At 42.3% G+C, this 19219-nt stretch overlaps 1 protein-coding gene and 1 pseudogene across 1 annotated transcript; one reads left to right on the top strand and one right to left on the bottom strand.

Moving 5' to 3' along the window:
* The first annotated feature begins 9429 nt into the window (after positions 1 to 9429).
* On the top strand, positions 9430 to 9771 carry LOC102877058 (protein FAM127C-like). The gene has a single exon (XM_006881814.1). The coding sequence runs from the start codon at positions 9430 to 9432 to the stop codon at positions 9769 to 9771; it is 342 nt and encodes a 113-aa protein (XP_006881876.1).
* A 2426-nt stretch (positions 9772 to 12197) lies between these two features.
* The window catches only part of LOC102860708, a 14436-nt pseudogene continuing 7414 nt past the window's right edge, over positions 12198 to 19219 (bottom strand).

Here is a 19219-nt window from a genome sequence, read left to right as displayed (position 1 = left end):
TTGTGGTTTGAATCCACTCAGTGGCACTGCAGAAGAAAGGCCCGGCAATTCATTTTTTAAAAAAACGCTAGTCATTGGAAACTCTTTGGAGCAAAGTTCTACTCTGTACTCACTGTGAGTTAAAATCAGCTGCATAACAAGACACTGCAGCTGTTGTTATTGTTGTTCGGTGCTATCAAATCAGTCCCAACTCATCGTGACCATATGTCCAACAAAATGAAATCCCACCTGTTCTTGTGCCACCTTCACAGACCCTGCTGTGCTTTAGCCCATTGTTCTGATCACTGTGCCAATCCATGTCACTGAACATCTTCCACTCCGTCACTAATCCTCTTTATTTTACCAAGCATGATGTCCTTTCTCTGGGAACAAGCCCCTCCTGAGAACTTGTCCAAAGTATGTGTGACTCTGAATAATAGCTGAAGAGGTATAATTATTAACATGATAAACAGGGGTCGTGGCTAAGGCACCAGAGACAGGGCTGGGGTACACAAAGATTCACAAACATGACCCTAGTACCTGCTACTCATTGTTCCAGAGTTACCAGTTAAGCTTTGCTCTTTTTTCATCTGTGCACAGTGGCATTTCATTTAGACACGGGGCTGTGCAGGCGATGCTAACACTCATCCCAGGGCTCTGGGATGTCAGGTACGTGCACAGCTGAGCTTCTCTGGCTACCCTCTCTGTGCTTCACATTTTAGAACACAGAAGTGGGGGGAGGCAGGATAAGGTTTCCTGCAAAGACTGATATTAATTATTCTTTAAATGTTGGCTAAATGGTAAATTCCCAGACTTTTCTGTTAGATAAAGTTTTGTTTTTGAAATAAAATTTTTATTTTATACTGGTTTACTTACAAAGTTTGTATACATTCTTTGTAACACTGGATCTTTCCTATTTCCTTTACCCACTCCTCCCTCCACCCATCAAAGTGTGTGATCCTTCTGCTCCCCGCCTCTCCCCCTCCTAGGATCCTCATACACATTCTACAGTAGCGGTCTTATACAATATTTGTCCTTATGGGACCGAATTAGTTCACTCAGCATAATGCTCTCCAGCCCCTCCCAAGTTAGGCAGTGATTTACTAAATCTTTGCTCCTGTGTGCTGTGTAGTGTTCCATTGCATAAATGTACCATAATTTATCAATTCATTTGATTGTGGTTGGACAGGTGAGCTGTTTCCATGTCCTTGCGATGGTGAATAACACTGCTAGGAACACTGGTGTACAAGTCTCCATTTGTGCCTCAGTTCTCATTTTCTCAGGATATGATCCAGGCTGGGTCATATGGAATTTCTATGTTCTGCTTTCTGAGGCAATGCCAAACTGCTTTCCAGAGTGGTTGTACCATTTAACAATCCCACCAACAGTGTATAAGAGTTCCTATCTCACTACATCCTCTCCAACATTTATTACTTGTTGTCCTGTTAAACTTTGCCACTGCTACTGGAGTGAGATTGTATCTCATTGTGGCTTTGATTTGCTTCTCTCTTATTGCAAGTGATTTTGAACATTTCTTCATGTATCTGTTGGCCATTCGAATATCCTCCTCTGTGAAAATCCTTTCTATGTCTCTCTGCTGATTTTGTAGTTGTGTGATCAGTCTTTTTATTTTGAAGGCCCTACAAGATTCTGTAAACTTTTCATATGAGACCCTTGTCTGAAATGGCATTGCCAAATGTTCTTTTCCAGTAAGTAGGTTTTCTTTTTACTCTGTTGGAAAATGTTTTTGGTGTGCATAGGGATTTAGAAGGTTCCATTCATCAATTTTATCCTCTCTAGAATGAGTATTTTGGGCTGTATTTGGCAGTCTCTTTACATGCTAGCTAGCCATAGACTAGCCTTGTATAAGCTTGATTCTCCAGATTGTCTCTTATGAACTTTAAGGCTCGGGGCTTTACTCCCAGGTCTCTGATCCACCTTGAGTTGATTTTTGTGTATGGTGTGACATGTGGATCCTGTTTCAGCTTTCTGCAGGTAGCAGTCCAGTTTTGTCAGCAAAAGAGGTTATCATTTCCCCATTTGATAGGTTTTATTTCCTTGTTGAATAATCAGTTGACTATAGATAAATTCTCACATTTGACACATCAGTGAGAGAATGGTTACCCATGGTGAACAGTGTTTGGTGGAGTTCCCCAATTAAAACAAGCTTGGAAGCAGGAGTGGCAGCCACTTCTGAAATAGTTTGCCTCCAGAAACACTATGAACCTGGAGAAAGGATGAAAGTTATACAAGTGTCCAGGTATTTCATTCATAGGGTCACAACTCGATGGCACCTAACAACAATAACAACAGCATAGAGAGAGATTAGTTAGCCTAGTGGTCTTGATGCTCGCAAGCCAAAGGTGGGTGACTCTACTCCACGGCCCTCAGGCCTGTCTTTAATTGTTTTTGGTGAAACATTCTTCTAGGTCGTAGAGCCCTGGTGTGTCCACTTGCTGTACAGAAGGAACTTCTGGTTGCTGTGAAGCTGAACACTGTGACACTGATGTGTCAAATGCGAGAATGGTTATGCATGGTGGTCAGTGTTTGGTGGAGCTCCCCAATTAAAATAAGCTTGGAAGCAGGAGTGGCATCCACTTCCACAATAGCTTGCCTCCACAAAACCTATGAACTTGGAGAAAAGACAAAAGTTTTATAAGTGTCCAGGTCTTTCGTTCATAGGGTTGCTATGAACTCAACAGCACTAAACAACAACAATATAGATAAATTAGTCCATTTCTGAGTTCTCAATTCTGTTCCATTGGTCTATGTGCCTGTCATTGTACCAGTACTATGCTGTTTTGGTTACTACCACTGTGTAGAGGTTTTGAAATCAGAAGTGCTATGTTTGCTACTTCATCTTTGTTTTTCAGAAATGCTTTGCTTATTTGGGGTAGAGAAAGTTAAGTTACAAATGAAATTGTTTTCTTTCACTTTCTGGGTCTATTCATTATTTCTTCTTGAAGTAGTTGTAGTAATTTATAAATTTCTAAGAATTTGTCCATTTCTTATCTAACTCATTGGCATGCACTTGTTCTTAGTATTATCATTACAAAATTATTATTTGTGTAACATAAGTAATAACACCTCATTTTTAATTCTTGAACGTTTCTTCATGTGCTTATTAGCCATCTGAATGTCATCTTCGGTGAAGTGCCTTTTCATATCCTGTGCCCATTTTTCTATTGGATTATTTACCTTTATCTTGTTGTGGTGCTCAAATATTTTATAAATTCTGGCTATAAATCCCTTATCTGATATGTTATTACCAAATACTTTTTCCCAGTCCATGGCTTCCCTTTTTACCCTGTTGGAGAAGTTTTTGGATGATGTGCATAGGGATTTGATTCTTAGAAGGTCCCATTTATCTACTTTATCTTCTCCTGGTTGTAGGCATTTTTCATTCTTGAGGTTAGCAATTTGAACCTTCTATCTTTTTAATTTAGTGCATTTAGCTACAGTTTTGTCAATTCTGTTCATCTTTTCAGAGAACCAATTTGTAGTTTCATTTATCTTCTCTATGTGCTGTTAACAAATACTGTTGAATATGGTGTGGATTGCCAAAAGAACAAAAAAAATTCTGTTTTTTGGAAAAAGTGCAGCCAGAGTACTTCATAGAGGCAAAGATGGTGAAACTTTATCTCACATGTCAGCAAGGGCCAGTCCTTGGAAAAGACTTTATGTTTGGAAAAGTAGAAAATCTGCAGAAGAGAGGAAGACCCTTAATGTGACAAGTTGACATAGTGACTACAACAGTGGCCTTGAGCATGGCAGAGATGGTGAAGGTGGCACTTGATAGGGCAATGTTTCAATCTGTTGTGCATGGGCTCATTATGAGTCATCGTTGACTTGACAGTAACAACAAACAACATTCTTTTCCTATACACTGAGAAGAAATGGTGTCAGTGTAGAGACTAAGGTGTGCCTAATCCAGGCCATGGTCTTCTCAATTACTTGCTATGTAACAGAGAGCTGGACAATGACTAAGGATGAGGAAAGAAGAATCAATGCCCTTGAGTTGTGGTGCTGGAGAAGAGTCTTCAACATGCAATGGACTGTCAAGATAAACAGATCTGTCTTAGAGAAAGTGAAACCAGGTTGCTCCTTGGAGGCAAGGATTTTGAAGCTCCATCTCACACACTTTGGGCATGTGGCTGGTGGGCATGTGGCTGGGAAGGACCAGTCCTTGGAGAAGGATGTCATGCTTGGAAGGGTGGAGGGACAGCACAGGAGAAGATGACCCCGGATGAGATGGATTGCTATAGCAACTAGGACAATGAGGGTAGGTATATCAGAGTCAGTGAGACTGGCTCAGGACAGGGAAGGCTTAAGAGCTGTTGTTCATAGTGTTTCTGTGAGTCACAGGTGACTTGGTGGCATATAACAACAATAACAACAACATTTCTTTTAATACCACTTTGTATTGTTTTCCTCTTTTTTGCTTTCTTTGGGATTAATTTGCTCTTTCCCTATGGCCCCCTAATTTCTAAAGATAGAAAGGTAAGTTATTGTTCTGACATCTTTTTTTGTTGTTATTATAAACCATCTTTTTTATTTCAATTTTTAAAAAATGTATTATTAATTTCAATGAAAATTTACAGAGAGTTTGGATTTTCATTCATTCATTGTTGCAATTTTCTCCCCTCCCAACCCTCCCCCCTAGTACACTACCCTCTTGGAAAAGTAAAAGAAAAATTCTTTCATTGTTTTACAATCCCTCCCCCCAGGTCCACTCCACTGTGCAGCCTTTGCTCTGGACTCCTGTCATAACAAAAATACCTAATCACATATCCCTTTTAAACAGTTTTCTCCCTCATCTGTTCCAATGCAGTATACATTATTGAACCCATCCTTCTCAATCTCTCCCCAACTCCGAGGTCAGTCCTGTTTTACAACAGTGGCACCATACAGTATCTATCCTTTTGTGACTGAGATACTTCACTCAGCATAATGTCCTCCAGGGTCACCCATTTTGAATAATATTGCATGAGTTCCTTGTTTTTCAATACAGCATAGTATTCCATTGTGTGACTGTACCACAGCTTCTCTATCCATTCGTTTGTTGATGGGCAGCTGGGTTGTTTCCAACTCCTTGCTATTGTGAGCAGAGCTGCAATAAACATGGGTGTGCATATATCTGCTTGGGTGGCAGTTATGGTCTCTTCGGGGTATATTCCCAGTAGTGGAATTGTTGGGTCAAATGGTATCTCTATTTGCAACTTTTTGAGAAAGCGCCATACCGCCTTCCACAGTGGTTGCACCATTTTACACTTCCACCAACCATGAATAAGGGTTCCAGTTTCTCCACAACCTCGCCAGCATTTGTTGCTTGCTGTTCTGTTAAATTTTGCTATTGAGACTGCGGAGAGATGATATAGTTGTTTTGATCTTCATCTTTCTTAGAGCTAGGGATTTGGAGCATTTCTTCATGTACTTGTTAGCCATCTGAATGTCTTCTTTGGTCAAGTGCCCTTCCCTGTTTTGAACCATGCAGTGTCTCCTTGCTCTGTTCTAACGGCTGCCTCTTGGTCCAAGTATAGGTTTCACATAAGCACAATCAAATGTTCTGGGATTCCCATTCTTCTCAGTGTCAGCCACAGCTTGTTGTGAGCCACACAGTCAAAAGCCTTGTTAAGAAAATAAAAATCTTCACCACTGAGCTCTGGTGGCCTACTGGCAAGAAGCTGCACTGCAATCCCAGAGGTATGCAGTTTTAATCCACCAGATGCTCTGCTGGAGAAGGAGGGGCAATCTCCTCCTGTGCCAGTCAGATCTGATTTGACAGCACACACACACAAAATAAAATTTTTTTTAAAAAAATCTTCACCACTGTCTTGATAGGTAATATCATGATAGAGAAAAAAAATTAAAGTTGTTGATTTCATCTTATTTGGATCCACAATCAACAATACCTTTGATACCAGCCATCAAGAAATCAAAAGATGTGTTGTATTGGGAAAGTCTACAGTCAGAGAACTCTCCAAAGTGCTAAACAACAATGATGTAGATTTTTAAGATTAAGGTACACCTGATTGAAACCATGGTCTTTTCCATTACTTATGCATGTGGAAGTTGGACAATTAGTAAAGCTGACATAGAATAATTGATGCCTTTGAGTTATGGTGTTGGTGACAAGTATTGAATATCCCACGGACTGCCAAAAGAACACATCTTGGTGAAAGAGCAACCAGAGTGCTCCTTAAAGATAAGGATGGTGTGAATGACTGGAAACCCAAATTCTTTATAAACTATCATTAAAATCTCAATTTAAAAAAAGACAAAAAAAGAGATAAGGATTGTGAAACTTTGTCTCACATGTTTTAGGTATGTTGTTAGGAGGGGCCATTCCTTGGAAAGAGATACCATGCTTGGGAAGGTGGAGGGAGAGTCAGTCAAAGAGGAAGAGCCACAACAAGATGCATTGACACAATGACTGTAACAATGGGCTTAAGTATATGAGGATGAGATGGCTATCATAGGATAGGGCAGGGTTCAGATTCATTACTCATATGGTCACTATGAGTTGTAGTCAACTTGATGACACCTAACAACAACAACAACAACAAAGATCATTATCAGACTGTTAACCAAAAGGTCAGCAATTCGAATCCTCTGGTTACTGTGATGCTAAACACTGTGACACTGATGTGTCAAATGCGATAACTTTTACCCATAGTGGACAGTGTTTGGTGGAGCTCCCTGATTCAAACAGGCTCGGAAGCAGGAGTGGCATCCACTTCCGAAATAGCTTGCCTCCAGAAACCTTATAAACGTGGAGAAATGATGAAAGTTATCCAAGTGTTCAGGTCTTTCATTCATAGGGTCGCTATGAGTCGTCTACGACTCAATGGCACTTACAACAACAACAACAAGGTGACTTGCAGGAGAAAGATATGCAGTCTCTCCTGGTAAAGACTCACAGCCCCAAAAACCTAACAAAGGGTCAAGATGACTCAGAACTGATTCAACAGCATTCATTCAGTGGCACTTACCACCACCACTACCACCTTCATAATTCACTGTTGTTGAGTAAACACCAGCTCATAGTGATTCAATGTACATAGATTGAACCTTTGTCTGATCCTACACCATTTCACAATCTCTGTTGTGTCAATCAAGCCCATTGTTGTAGTCACAGTGTCAGTTTAACTATTGTCGGGTGTTCCTCTCCTTCACTGATCCTATACATTTGTAAGCATGAAATTGATACCTCCTGATCCAAGTATGGGATAAAGTCTTACCATCTTTAACTCTTTTTTTTTTTTTTGCTGCCCAATTTCTTTCTGTTCTTTATTTTCTTTTTTAAGGAAATGTACTCCTAAAAACTTTGTTCCTGGAAACATAGTTCATAATATAAAACTTCTCAAACTGATCATCTTTAACTCTTAAAAACGCCTTGGCTGCACAGATAACCAGACAGCTTCTTTGGAAAAGCTCTGCTGGCTTAATCTGTAAGAATGTGCACTACTAACCCAAAGGCCTTGCCTCTCCTGGCTAGAGTCTACTAGTACTTCTGTGGGAGAAAGATGGGCAATTGCTTCCTGGGAGATCCACAGCCCCAGAAACTGGCTGGAGGGTTAGCTAACAGTTGGTTCTGACTCTAACTTTATACATTTGAGATGTTGATTTTTTTATATTTTCTTTTTGTCTCTTATTACAAAAAAATGCATTGAGATTTTAACAAAGGTTTATCAAGAACTTGGATTCCCATTCATTCACTGTTGCACACTTTCCTCTCTACCCATCCCCAGTTTGCTTTCCGCTTTAAAAAAATTCTTTGCTCCCAGAGCAGCCTGCACCCCAGGGTGAGCCAGGTCCACAGTTGGCACTTGTGCTACCAGCCCTATCTTGCTGGAGTTACCTGATTAATTACCTGCCCAGGCCCTACAACTGGGCTGTGAGAATCATGAGGGAGAGAAATGGACCTTTTGTTTGGTAGTAGCCAACTACCACAACCGGGGAAATGGACTAAATCCATCAGTGAATGCTTTACGACAATCCAAGTGATGTTAGGGTGAACAGACTTTGCAGCCCAGTGAAAGGGCGCCATGATTGCAACTGGGTTTGTTTTTTGTTTGTTTGATGGGCTAACTGTACATGTGAGGGTAGTTGAAATGGCAAATGTTTTCATGCATACACATTTATTACAAAAATGAGAAATAAGTGCTTAAGGGCCACTGAGTTCCTATTAAGAGTGATGGAAAAGATTGGAAGAAGATAGTAGTTATGTCCACATATGTCACACATAATTAACAAATGACACTGAATTGTGCACATAGGAATACTTGAAATGCAAGTGTTTTGTTATATGTGCTCTACCACAACTTAAAAGATTATGTAATAAAGGAATGTTGCATAGATGTGTAAAAAAAATTTTTCGTTGTTGCACAATCCCCCCAGTCCACTTTACTATACACCTCTTATTCTGGGCTATTGTCATGCAAATAACACCTAATCATGTATTCCTTTATTTTTTGTCTCTTAATAAGGCATCAGAGCTCTGATGGCATGATGATAAGAAATGCATGGCAATCCCAAAGGCATTTTCAAATCCACTATGGTAGAAAGGTGGGCTACGCCCTCCCATGAGATTTATTGCCTCTGAAAATCAACTGGGGGGTCAGCTATGGGTCAGTTCCAACTGGCTGGTACTCAACAACAATTAGGTATTTGCAAGATATCTTAATATTTGACCCTCAGCAGGATGGACTGGAAAGGTGACTATAGCAATGGGCTCAGTTATGTTATGAGATGGTGAGGATACTGCAGTATAGGTCAGCGTCCAGTTCAGTTGTTCAATACGGTCACTATGAGTTGTAACCAGTTAAATAACACACAGCAAAAAGATACATTACCAAGTCAAGGTGCATAAATGCGAATTATATTTGCCAGTTACTTATTCCACTAAGTTGCAAAGTGACCAGCAGTGCCTATGGTTCTCCAGGTGACATATAAAAGACATAGGCAGGAAAATGTATTTTCAAAATCACATTAAATAACATTCATAGGATTAAGGACCATAGAGTAAGAGTGTAGTGAGGGTAAAGAAGATAGAGAACAGGAACAGGGAAAAAATTATCAACCCAGAGCATAAAGATCATTAAAAGCCAGGGTATTCCAATGAATCAGAATTCTTAATTGTTCCCTATCTCTTCCCTGATCTCCGAATTTCACTGGCGGCCCTCGTGGGAAAATCTCGGCCCCGCCCCTCACCCTCACCCCGCCCTCCAGATAACGTTAAAAAAACTACTGTAGGTTCTCCAGGCAACAGTCCAACCACGCCCCCTTCCTCTCCCTTGCGCCTGCGCAGTGCTGAAGAATCAGCTGCAAAAGCTGACAAGTTCCCTTCCCTCCTGTACCCCCCCAGGACAGCCCCTCTCCACAGACACGCACTTCCGGCCAGGCCTGTACACAGTTCTGGAGACACAGTGACCCAGCAAGCACCTCGCGATGGAGGACCGGGTGAAGCTGATGAAGGTCCTCCTGTCCAGGCACCGGTGGCCGCAGACGCGCCGCTGGAGGAACCCAATTCCCTTCCCCGAGTTGTTTGACGGGGACACCGACCGCCTCCCCGAGTTCATCGTGCAGACGGGCTCCTACATGTTCGTGGACGAGACCACGTTCTCCAACGACGGCCTGAAGGTGACGTTCCTCATCACCCGCATGACGGGGCGGGCGCTGCAGTGGGTGATCCCCTACATCAAGTCGGGGAGCCCCCTCCTCCAAGATTACCGGGGCTTCCTGGCCGAGATGAAGCGGGTCTTTGGCTGGGAGGAGGACGAGGACTTCTAGGCCGTGACACGCCCCGCCTCCACCCCGGTGCTGGGGACGGTGCAGGGGAGGGGTCCCTGCGCCCCCTGGCCGCCAGCCGAGGAAGAGGAGGAGGAGGAGGCTGCAGCCCCCCACCGCGCGCCGGTGCTGCCCGGCCGTCACCACCTGGCTCTCCCGAGCTTCTGCCCCGCCCGCCTTCCCGTGCTTGCCTTTGTTCCAGAAATAGCGCTGCTCCAGGTCCCCGCCGCTGCCACCCAGCCTGAGTCCCCTGCCAGCCGCCGCCCTGCCTGCCGGGCCGCCCAGCCCTGCCCTGCACATTTGGACTCTGTCCTGCGCCCCAGCGGCAAGCCGGGCTCCCGTTACACACCGCACAGGGGCCCGCGCCCCACCACCAGGCCTGCGTCCATCTGCCCAGACACCTGCGCTGACCACAGCCACTTCGGCCACCCAACCCCACGACAGACTGCCGCCTTGGCCCTCGGGACTCACCCAGGGGGACCTGAGCTGGCCGCTGGACACTGACCCACAGGGGACCGGCCATCCTCCTGCAGCAGGCTGCGCCATCCCCACTCTGGACACCTGTTCTGTTCCTGCCAGGTGGCACCTCGGCCCACGTGGACCTGGCAGCCACATCCACTGACTCCTTTCCTCCCGTGGACTGACTGGCCCGCGTTGCCCGGGATCCACTTCTCTTTTTGCAGCTGTCTCTCAGATGTGTGCCTTTCCTTCCAAAACAGGACCCCTGCCGTCTGCCCTCTCCTGAACACCACCTGGACAAAAAGTCTCTTTTGTTGTTTTTTATTCCTTTTCAATAAATGCCAGACACTACGTGAAAAGAATCATTGAGTCTCGGTGAATATGGCGCCTCTCCCTCCCTGTTCTGTGTCAGGGGTCAGGTCAGGCATGTCTTTCTGTCACCTGACCTGCTCTGATGCTGCCTCCTGCTTCAGGGAGTAGTAAACCTAGGGTCTGTGGTGTTGCTGGGGATGGAGACCCTGCTGATGGCCCCTGTGTCCTTGAAGAGGAAATCCCCTCAGTCCCTTGGCAGGACATGGCCCAGGACCTGATCTGGCCACTGTCAAGTGATGGCAAGGCAGCCTGGGAGCTATTTGTGAAAGATTTCCTCATTTCCAGAAAACACCCAAAAGCCCAACTTCCAAGTTAGGACACTTTGTGAGTGAATATTTGTCCAAAATTTTATTCCTGACACCTTTGGGGGAATGAGCCTAACTGAACAGTTGCTTTGGTGGAGGGAAACCCACTTAAAATTAATAGAGGCTTGAATATGTAGCCAGTAAGAAAAGGAATGCAGAAATGAGATTGATTTCAGATGCAAATCTGGTTGATGAAATGCTGGACAAGCACAGATATGCTAATAGGCAGAGTGATAGGTATTCCTTCCCATTTTTGTGGCCTAGCTTCCCCTATAAGTTTTACTTATTGTTGTAGAACAGACTGACATACAAACTTTTTCATTTAACTATATAGATGGTAAAACCTCATCTGCACAAAGCTGCTTAAATCGATAATATTATTGAAAGCCTCTGTTCTCATTTCATTGTTAACAATCCTAAGTGTCAGATGATCCTCAGGTGCATATAATAAAATATGATGTTAAAAGGTCATAAAATTAACTCTGTCTCACCTCTGAGTTTGCAGGATCTTTTCCAGAACCAGGGAGATAACAGTGCTTCCAACTACTGGGTTTATTGGGGGTTTTGTTTTCCATTTTTCATTTTTTACTCTGTCTCTCTTCATTGGCACAGGCAAGCATTTGCCAATCCTAAGCCTTGGGGCCCATGGAACTGACTGTACATTATCTACAATATGCATCACATTATGTGTGTTCCTCCAGACAGAATGTTAATCTGCACTTAAGTCAAACTCTTAAAATCAGAAAAGAAATTTGAATTGCTTAATAAAATGAAGATTTCACAAATGACTAAAGCAATTGAAATCAACCTGATTGCTGGGTATCAATTCAAGGTGCTGGCAATCAGCTTTCCCAGAGAGGTACAAGGGATGTCTGTTCAGTGGATTCACTCTCTGATTTTGAAACCGATTCAGCTAAAGGGTTTCAAATGTGTTTTAAAGCAGTTTATCGGGTAAGTCAAGCATATTCTCTACAGTGCCCACCAGCTGATTATTTTGTGAATACCTTTTAGTAACCCTTCCCCACAAAATAGAAGGGTCTGCAGTTAACATTAGCCTTCCTGCCTGAATGGCTCTGTCAGGGAATTGTTCTTTGTTGGCAGCAGTTCTATCATCTCCAGTCCTCATTCTGTTGTGAATATTTAGTGGGTAACAGTTCAGCTGAATTAAATATGGATACTTTATAGGGGCAGAAGGAATGGCATTTGTAAGGGAAGAAGAGAGGGCTTTTCCACCCTCATTTTTTGCTGTTGTCCTTTTTAGCTTGCTTCCCTTCTACCTTCTCTGAAATCTCTTCAACACTTCCGCATCTGACTACAAAGAGAAGCATAAAGAGTAAACAAAGAAAGATGACTAAAACAGGGACAGGATAGTAGATATCTAGACATATTGGAGTCAATGGTGACTTGGATTCTGATTGCACAAACATTTCTTATACAAACAGGAGTCCTTGAGTGTTTTGTTGTTCTGAGATGGTGAGCGTCAGGGGAATTCTGGTAAAATGAATTCACAAAAGACCTTCATCCCAGTGAGTGGCCCATACTGAGTCACAGTGTCTTAAGGCAAAACAAGGAATAGTGAAAGTTCAGCGTGCACTTCCGGATAAAATGGTACACCAGACAGACAACAGTTCAAATTCTCTTTAGCTGAGAGGACAGAAAACACCCCGTGATAATTCTGGAGCCCTGGCAAAGTAGTACTTCAAACACTAACTGAAGGAAGAAATGGAAAGAAAACAGAATAAGGAGAGAGAAGTAACATGAACTGTAAACTGGAAATGGAAGCAGTATTGCCATTTTGAATAGCTGTCTAACTAGGTATGGGAACAAGGGACTGTGATGTTTTCTTGATGTTGAGCTTTAGTCTATATTGAAGGCTGCAGTCTTTGACCTTCTGCAGCAAGTACTTCAGGTCCTCCTCAGCTTCTTATCTCTCAGTTGTGTTATCTGCATAATGCATGTTGTTGATGAGTCTTCCTCCAATCCTGATGGCACATTCCTCCTCATAGAGCCCAGCTTCCCAGAAGATCTGTTCCACATATAGATTGACAAGGTATGGAGATAGGACATATCCTTGGCATAAACCATTTGCAATTTTAAACCTTGCAGTATTTCCTTGCTCTGTTCTGACAACTACCTCCTGGTCTAAGTATTGTTGTTGTTGTTAGGTGCTGTCAAGTTGCTTGTGACTCATAGCAACCCTATGTACAACAGCCCTGAAACCTGCTCTATCCTGTGCCAACTTTACTGTCTGACACACCTTCCCTTATTACCCCAGTCACTGTATCAATCCATTTCATCGATGGTCTCCCTCTCTTTCTCTGTCCCTCCACCCTTTGAAGCATGATGTCCCTCTTCAGGGACTGGCCCCTTGTTGTAACATGCTCCAAGTATGTCAGACGAAGTCTCAGAATATTTGCCTCAAAAGAGCAGACTGGTTTCACCCTTTCTAAGATGAACCTGTATATTCTCCTGGTAGTCCATGGTAAATTCAATACTCTTCTCCAGCATCACAGCTCAAAGGCATCTATTATCTTTCTATCATCCCTAGTCATTGTCCAGCTCTCTGATGCATAGCAAGTAATTGCAAAGCCTATAGCCTGGATCAGGTGCACTTTAGTCTCCTGACTGACACCATTTCGCATAAACACAATCAAGTGTTCTGGGGTTTCCATTCTTTTCAGATTAGCCACAGTTTGTTGTGACCCAAACAGTTGAATGTCTTTGCATAATCAATGAAACACAGATAGACATTCTTCTGGTACTCTCTGCTTTCAACCAAGATCCATCTAAGATTAGCCATAATATCCCTGGTACCAGAACCTCTTATAAATCCAGCCTGCAGTTCAGGCAGTTCTATGTTGATGTACTGTTCCAGTCATTTTTGGATACTTTTCAGCAGAATTTTGCTCGCATGTGATATTAATGACATTGTTTGATAATTTCTGCACTCTGTTGGTGATATCAACAGGGTCACCTTTCTTTGGAATGGGAACAAATATGGATCTCTTCCAGTCAGTTGGCCAGTGGATGTCCTGCAGATTTCTTGGCACAACTTGGGGAGAGCATTCAGGAAAGCATCTGTTTTTTGTAATATATCAGTTGATATGCCATCAATCCTGGGGCCTATTTTTTGCCAATTCCTTCAGAGCAGCATGAACTTCTTCCTTCATCACAACAGGCTCTTGCTCATACATTGTTTCATGAAATTCTTCTTTGTCAGTCAATTCTTTTTGGTACAGTGACTCTGGGTACTCCTTCCACCTTCTTTTAATGCTTCCTGGATTATTTAATATTCTGCCCAAAGCAACCTTAATTATTGCAACTTGAGGCTTGAATTTGTTCTTCAGTTCTTGTAACTTTCTAATATTTTTTGTATTTTTTATACCTTAAAAGAAAGGGATAGGAAATAAAGAAGACGATGGGTGACAGTAAAGATTCTGAAACTTGCTCTTCAGTGTACATGAGTAAAGGAAGAAATGGAATAACAGTTGAACAGAAGATTTCAAAGGGCAGCTCAAGAAGACAAAGGAGAGTATTATAATAAAAATATGTAATGCCCTGGAATTAGAAAACCACAAGGGAAGAATAAGCTTGACATTTCTCAAATTTAAAGACATGAAGAACAAATGCAAGCCTTGAGTTGCAATACTGAAGGATTCTATGGTCAAAATGTTGAATGATGCAGGAAGCACCAAAAGAAGATGGAAGGAATACACAGAATCATTGGTTGACACTGAACTATTTCAGGAAATAGCTGTGATCAAGAACCAGTGGTACTGAAGGAAGAAGTCCAACCCACACTAAAAGCATTGGAAAAAAAAGTAAGGCTCTGGGAATTGACAGTATGAATTGAAGCTCAACATCAAGAAAACAAAGATTCTCACCACTTGGTCAATTTGCACCACCATGATAGATGGGGAAGATATTGAGATTGTTACCAATTTCAGCTTGCTCGAGTCTACAAACAACACTTTTGGCACCAGCCAAAAAAGAAGGGAAAAGAAAAATTGCATTAGGAAAATCTGCTGACAGGGACCTCTCCAGAGTACTGTAGAGCAACGATGTCAGTCTAGAAACTAAGGTGTGCCTGATCCTTGCTATGCATCAGAGAGTTGGACCATACCTAAGGATGGTAGAAGAAGAATCAATGCCTATGAGCTGTGGTGCTGAAAATAAGTATTGAATATATCATGGATCACCAAGAGAATAAACAGTTCTGTCCTAGAGAGGGTGAAATCAATCTGCTCCTTGAAGGCAAAGATTTCTAAGCTCTATCTCACATACTTTGGGCATGTAGGCAGTAGAAGGACATCATGCTTGGAAAGGTGAGGGATGGCACAGGAGAGGAAGACTACGGATAAGATGGATTAATATAGTAAGTGGGGTAATTAGGGTAGATGTGTTGGAGACAGTGAGATTGGCTCAGAACAGGGCAGGCTTCAGAGCTATTGTACATAGGATTGCTATGAATCACCAGCAACTCGACAGCAGTCAACAACAAGGTTTCATAAAAAAAATTACTAGATCTAATTGGCTGATTCAGGAAAGTGGCAAGATACAATATCAACATATAAAAATTAGTCACATTCCTCTACAGTAACAAAGAGATCTATGAAAAGGAAATTAGTAAAACATGGGCATTTATGGTAGTCACTCTAAAGATACAAAAGATTGCTCTAAAGCAAATGATAAACTATTACTACAAAGAGATCTACAGAAATGAAAAAACATGCCAGGTTCATGAATAAGTCCTTCCTCAAAGAAGATACTCAAATGACCGATAAAGAGGAAGCAATTTTCAAGCTAATTACCTATTGTTCATTATTCATAGCCATCAAGTTGGAATCAACCCATAGCTGACATTCCAATGGATTTTGAGAGGCTACAAATCACACGAGATTACCCATCTTTGTCCTGAAGAGCCACTGGTGGGTTCCAATTTCCAGAGAACCCCCTTGAGTTAGTAGCACAACTCCTTACAAACTATGCCACCAGAACTGGACAGAGATGCAAATCAAAAGAGCAGTGAAATATCACTTCACCCTGGCAGCAAAAGAATACATATTGGCCAAGGCGTGGAGAGATTGACACTCATACACTGCTGGTGATAATGTGAAATGGTGCAACCATTATGAAAAACAGCTTGATGTATCCTTAAAAAGTTGGAAATAGGCCTCTCCTCCATATTTCTTTTCAAGGAGGGATATCTGTCTCTTTGGGACAGTAAATCTGTCTTTACTTTAAAATTTTTTTTTAATAAAAAGGTGGAACCATAAATAACATTGGACTCAGCAATCCCACTCATAGTTGCATATCCCAAAGAAATACAAACTGTGACACAGACTGTCACATACGCAGCCATGTTTATTGCAGCATTATTTACAAGTGTTGGAAACAACCCAGATGTTCATCAGTGGGCATATGGATAAAGAAACGATGGTACATGCACACAATGGAGTACTAAATTTTTCTACTACAGAATTACCAAGAATGTATCAATTATTGCACAACATGGATGAATCTAGAACAAATTCTGCTGAGTGAAATAATTTAGTCACAAGAGGACAGTTATGTACAAGACCAGCAATATAAAAAACTAAGGAAACGTTTACATGAAAATGGACTCCATCTTCAAGGGTTAACAAAGATGGGACTTGAGGGAGAAGGGAGTGAAAAAGTAATAAATAAAAATAATGTGGACAAAGAGGCAAGTAATATACTGTAAGCATTTGACTGTTGTTGTTAAGTGCTGTCGAGTTGAACACGATTCATAATGAGCGACCCTATGAACAAAAGTACTTGTTATGCATCAGAGAGTTGGACAATGACTAGGGAGGATAGAAGGAGAATTGATGCCTTTGAGCTGTGGTGCTGGAGAAGAGTATTGAATATACCATGGACTGCCAAGAAAACAGATTCAGCCTGCCGACAAAGGGTTAAACCGGGTGGCTCCTTGGAGGCAAGGATTCTGAGGCTCCGTCTAACATACTTTGGACATGTTGTGAGGAGGGACCGGTCCTTGGAGAGGGACATCATGCTTGGGAGGGTGGAGGGACAGCGCAGGAGAGGAAGGCCCTCTATGAGGTGGATTGATTCAGTGACTAGGGTAATTGGGATGGGAGTGTCAGAGACAGTGCGGTTGGCGCAGGATAGAGCAGGGTTTAGGGCTGTTGTACATAGGGTCCCTATGAGTCGCAAGCAACTCGATGGCATGTAATAACAACAACAACATGAACAAAAGACCTTAACCCTGTTCTATAAATATTGTTTCTCTAAATCCATAGAGTTTCCAGAGGTATGTTGTTTAGGAAGTGGATGCTACACCTGCTTCCAAGCCTGTTAATCTGGGAGCTCCACTAAACACTGCTAACCATGTGTAACCGTTATGGCATTTGAGACACCAATGGCACGACATTCAGTATCATAGCAATCCCAAGTTTCCTTAGTAGAGTAAATTGACAAGAGCAGTGCTATACCACTTAGGAGAATGTTCATTGCAAACAGAAATTAACACCAGGCCCCAGGTTTAGATATAATAAATCAGCTACATTGTTGTTGTTATTGTTAGGTGCTGTGGAGTCTTCTGAGACTCATAACGACCCTATGTAAAATAGCTCTGAAGCCTGCCCTGTCCTAAGCCAGTCTCACTGACTCCAACACACCTTCTCTCATTTCTCTAGTCACTGTATCAATCCATCTCATCCTGGGTCTTCCTCTCCTGTGCTCTCCCTCCACCCTTCCAGGCATGATGTCTTTCTTCAAGGACATGACACATGCCCAAAGTATGTGAGACGAAGGCTCAAAATCCTAGCTTCCAAGGAGAAACTTGGTTTCATCTCTCCAAGACAGACCTATTTGTTTTCTTGGTAGTCTACAGTAGGTCCAAGACTCTTCTTCTGTCATCCTTAGTCATTGTCCAACTCTCGGATGCATAGCAAGTAATTGCAAAGACTGGAGTGGATAAGGCGCACCTTAATCAATATACTGACATCATTGCTTCTCAGTAATCTGGAGAGGTCCCTGAATCTAATGCAATTCGTCTTTTGATTTCCTGACTGCTGATGCCAAGAGTATTGATTGCAGAGCTGAACAAGATATAACTCAACAACCTCAATCTCTTCTCCATCCATCATGGTGCTGCCAATTAACCCAGTGGTTAGAATCTTTATCTTCTTGATGTTAAACTTCAATCCATATTGAAGACTATAGTCCTTGACTTTCTACAGCCAGTTCTTCAGGTCCTCCTCATTTTCAACAAGCTAGGTTGTGTCATGTGCATAATGTAGGTTGGTGATGAGGCTTCCTTTAATCCTGATGCCACATTCCTCCGCAGAAAGCCCAGCCTCCCAAATGATCTGCATATCGATTGAAACGGTATGGAGACAGGATACCTCCCTGACCCACTCCTTTACTGATTTTGAACCGTACATGTTTCCTTACTCTGTTCTGAGGACTGGTTCCTGGTAAAAGTATTAGTTTTACACAATCCAGTGTTCTGGTATTTCCATTCTCCTCTAGGTTAACCACAATTTGTTGTAATCAACACAGTCAAATGCCTTTGCATAGTCAATGAAACAAAGATAGATATATCTCTGGTATTCTTCGATTTCTGCCAAGATCCACCTAATATTGGCGATAATGTCTCTAGTGCTATGACCTCCTATAGACCCAGCTTGTATTTCTGGTAGTTCTCTGTCAATGTACTGTTCCAGGTGTTTCTGATCAGCTACATTAATCAATTGTAACTAATGTTATAAAACAAAATGCCTATGATTGAGTGGAAAACTGTGTAATTTGCAAACTTTCATTCAAATAAAAATAAAAAATAAGAAGTTTAGCATGGATTCCTGGGGAGTGTAGGGAGTCGTCCAGTGGACTCATAGAAGCTGAGGGATTTGAAATGTGAACAGAAAGTGGGGGCTCATAGGTGTGGGTTTAGGGCAGTGTTCCCGAGGACTCTCTGTGGGTTCTGATGTCATAGTGCCATGTTACCTTAGTTTTTTAGGTGGAAAGCTTAGATGACTCTTTTCATAAAGAATGAGAAACTTACCTGAGCTGGAGTTTTTGCAAGAAACTAGCTGGAGTGCTTCTTCCCCCAGAGGATTTTTAGTTTTGACCCAAGAGAAGAGCCTGTCTCTACTGAGTTGATTGGCATCTCCTGGGTAATTGTGGGTTGGTTGAAATCTAGTCAGCTGAGGGAATGCAACACCTTATAACTAGTGTTGTTGCCGGGCTCCATCAGAACTGACCCATGGCTGACCCTCCACGGGTTTTGTTGTTGTTGTTAGGGGCCATCGAGTAAGCCTCACAGCGAC

The sequence above is a fragment of the Elephantulus edwardii genome, unplaced genomic scaffold (genome assembly GCF_000299155.1).
Source record: "Elephantulus edwardii isolate Elephantulus edwardi_28Jun2011 unplaced genomic scaffold, EleEdw1.0 scaffold00016, whole genome shotgun sequence".
In the NCBI taxonomy this organism is placed as follows: Eukaryota; Metazoa; Chordata; class Mammalia; order Macroscelidea; family Macroscelididae; genus Elephantulus; species Elephantulus edwardii.
The sequence above is the reverse complement of the archived record's forward strand: the minus strand, read 5'-3'. Positions and strand labels throughout refer to the sequence as shown.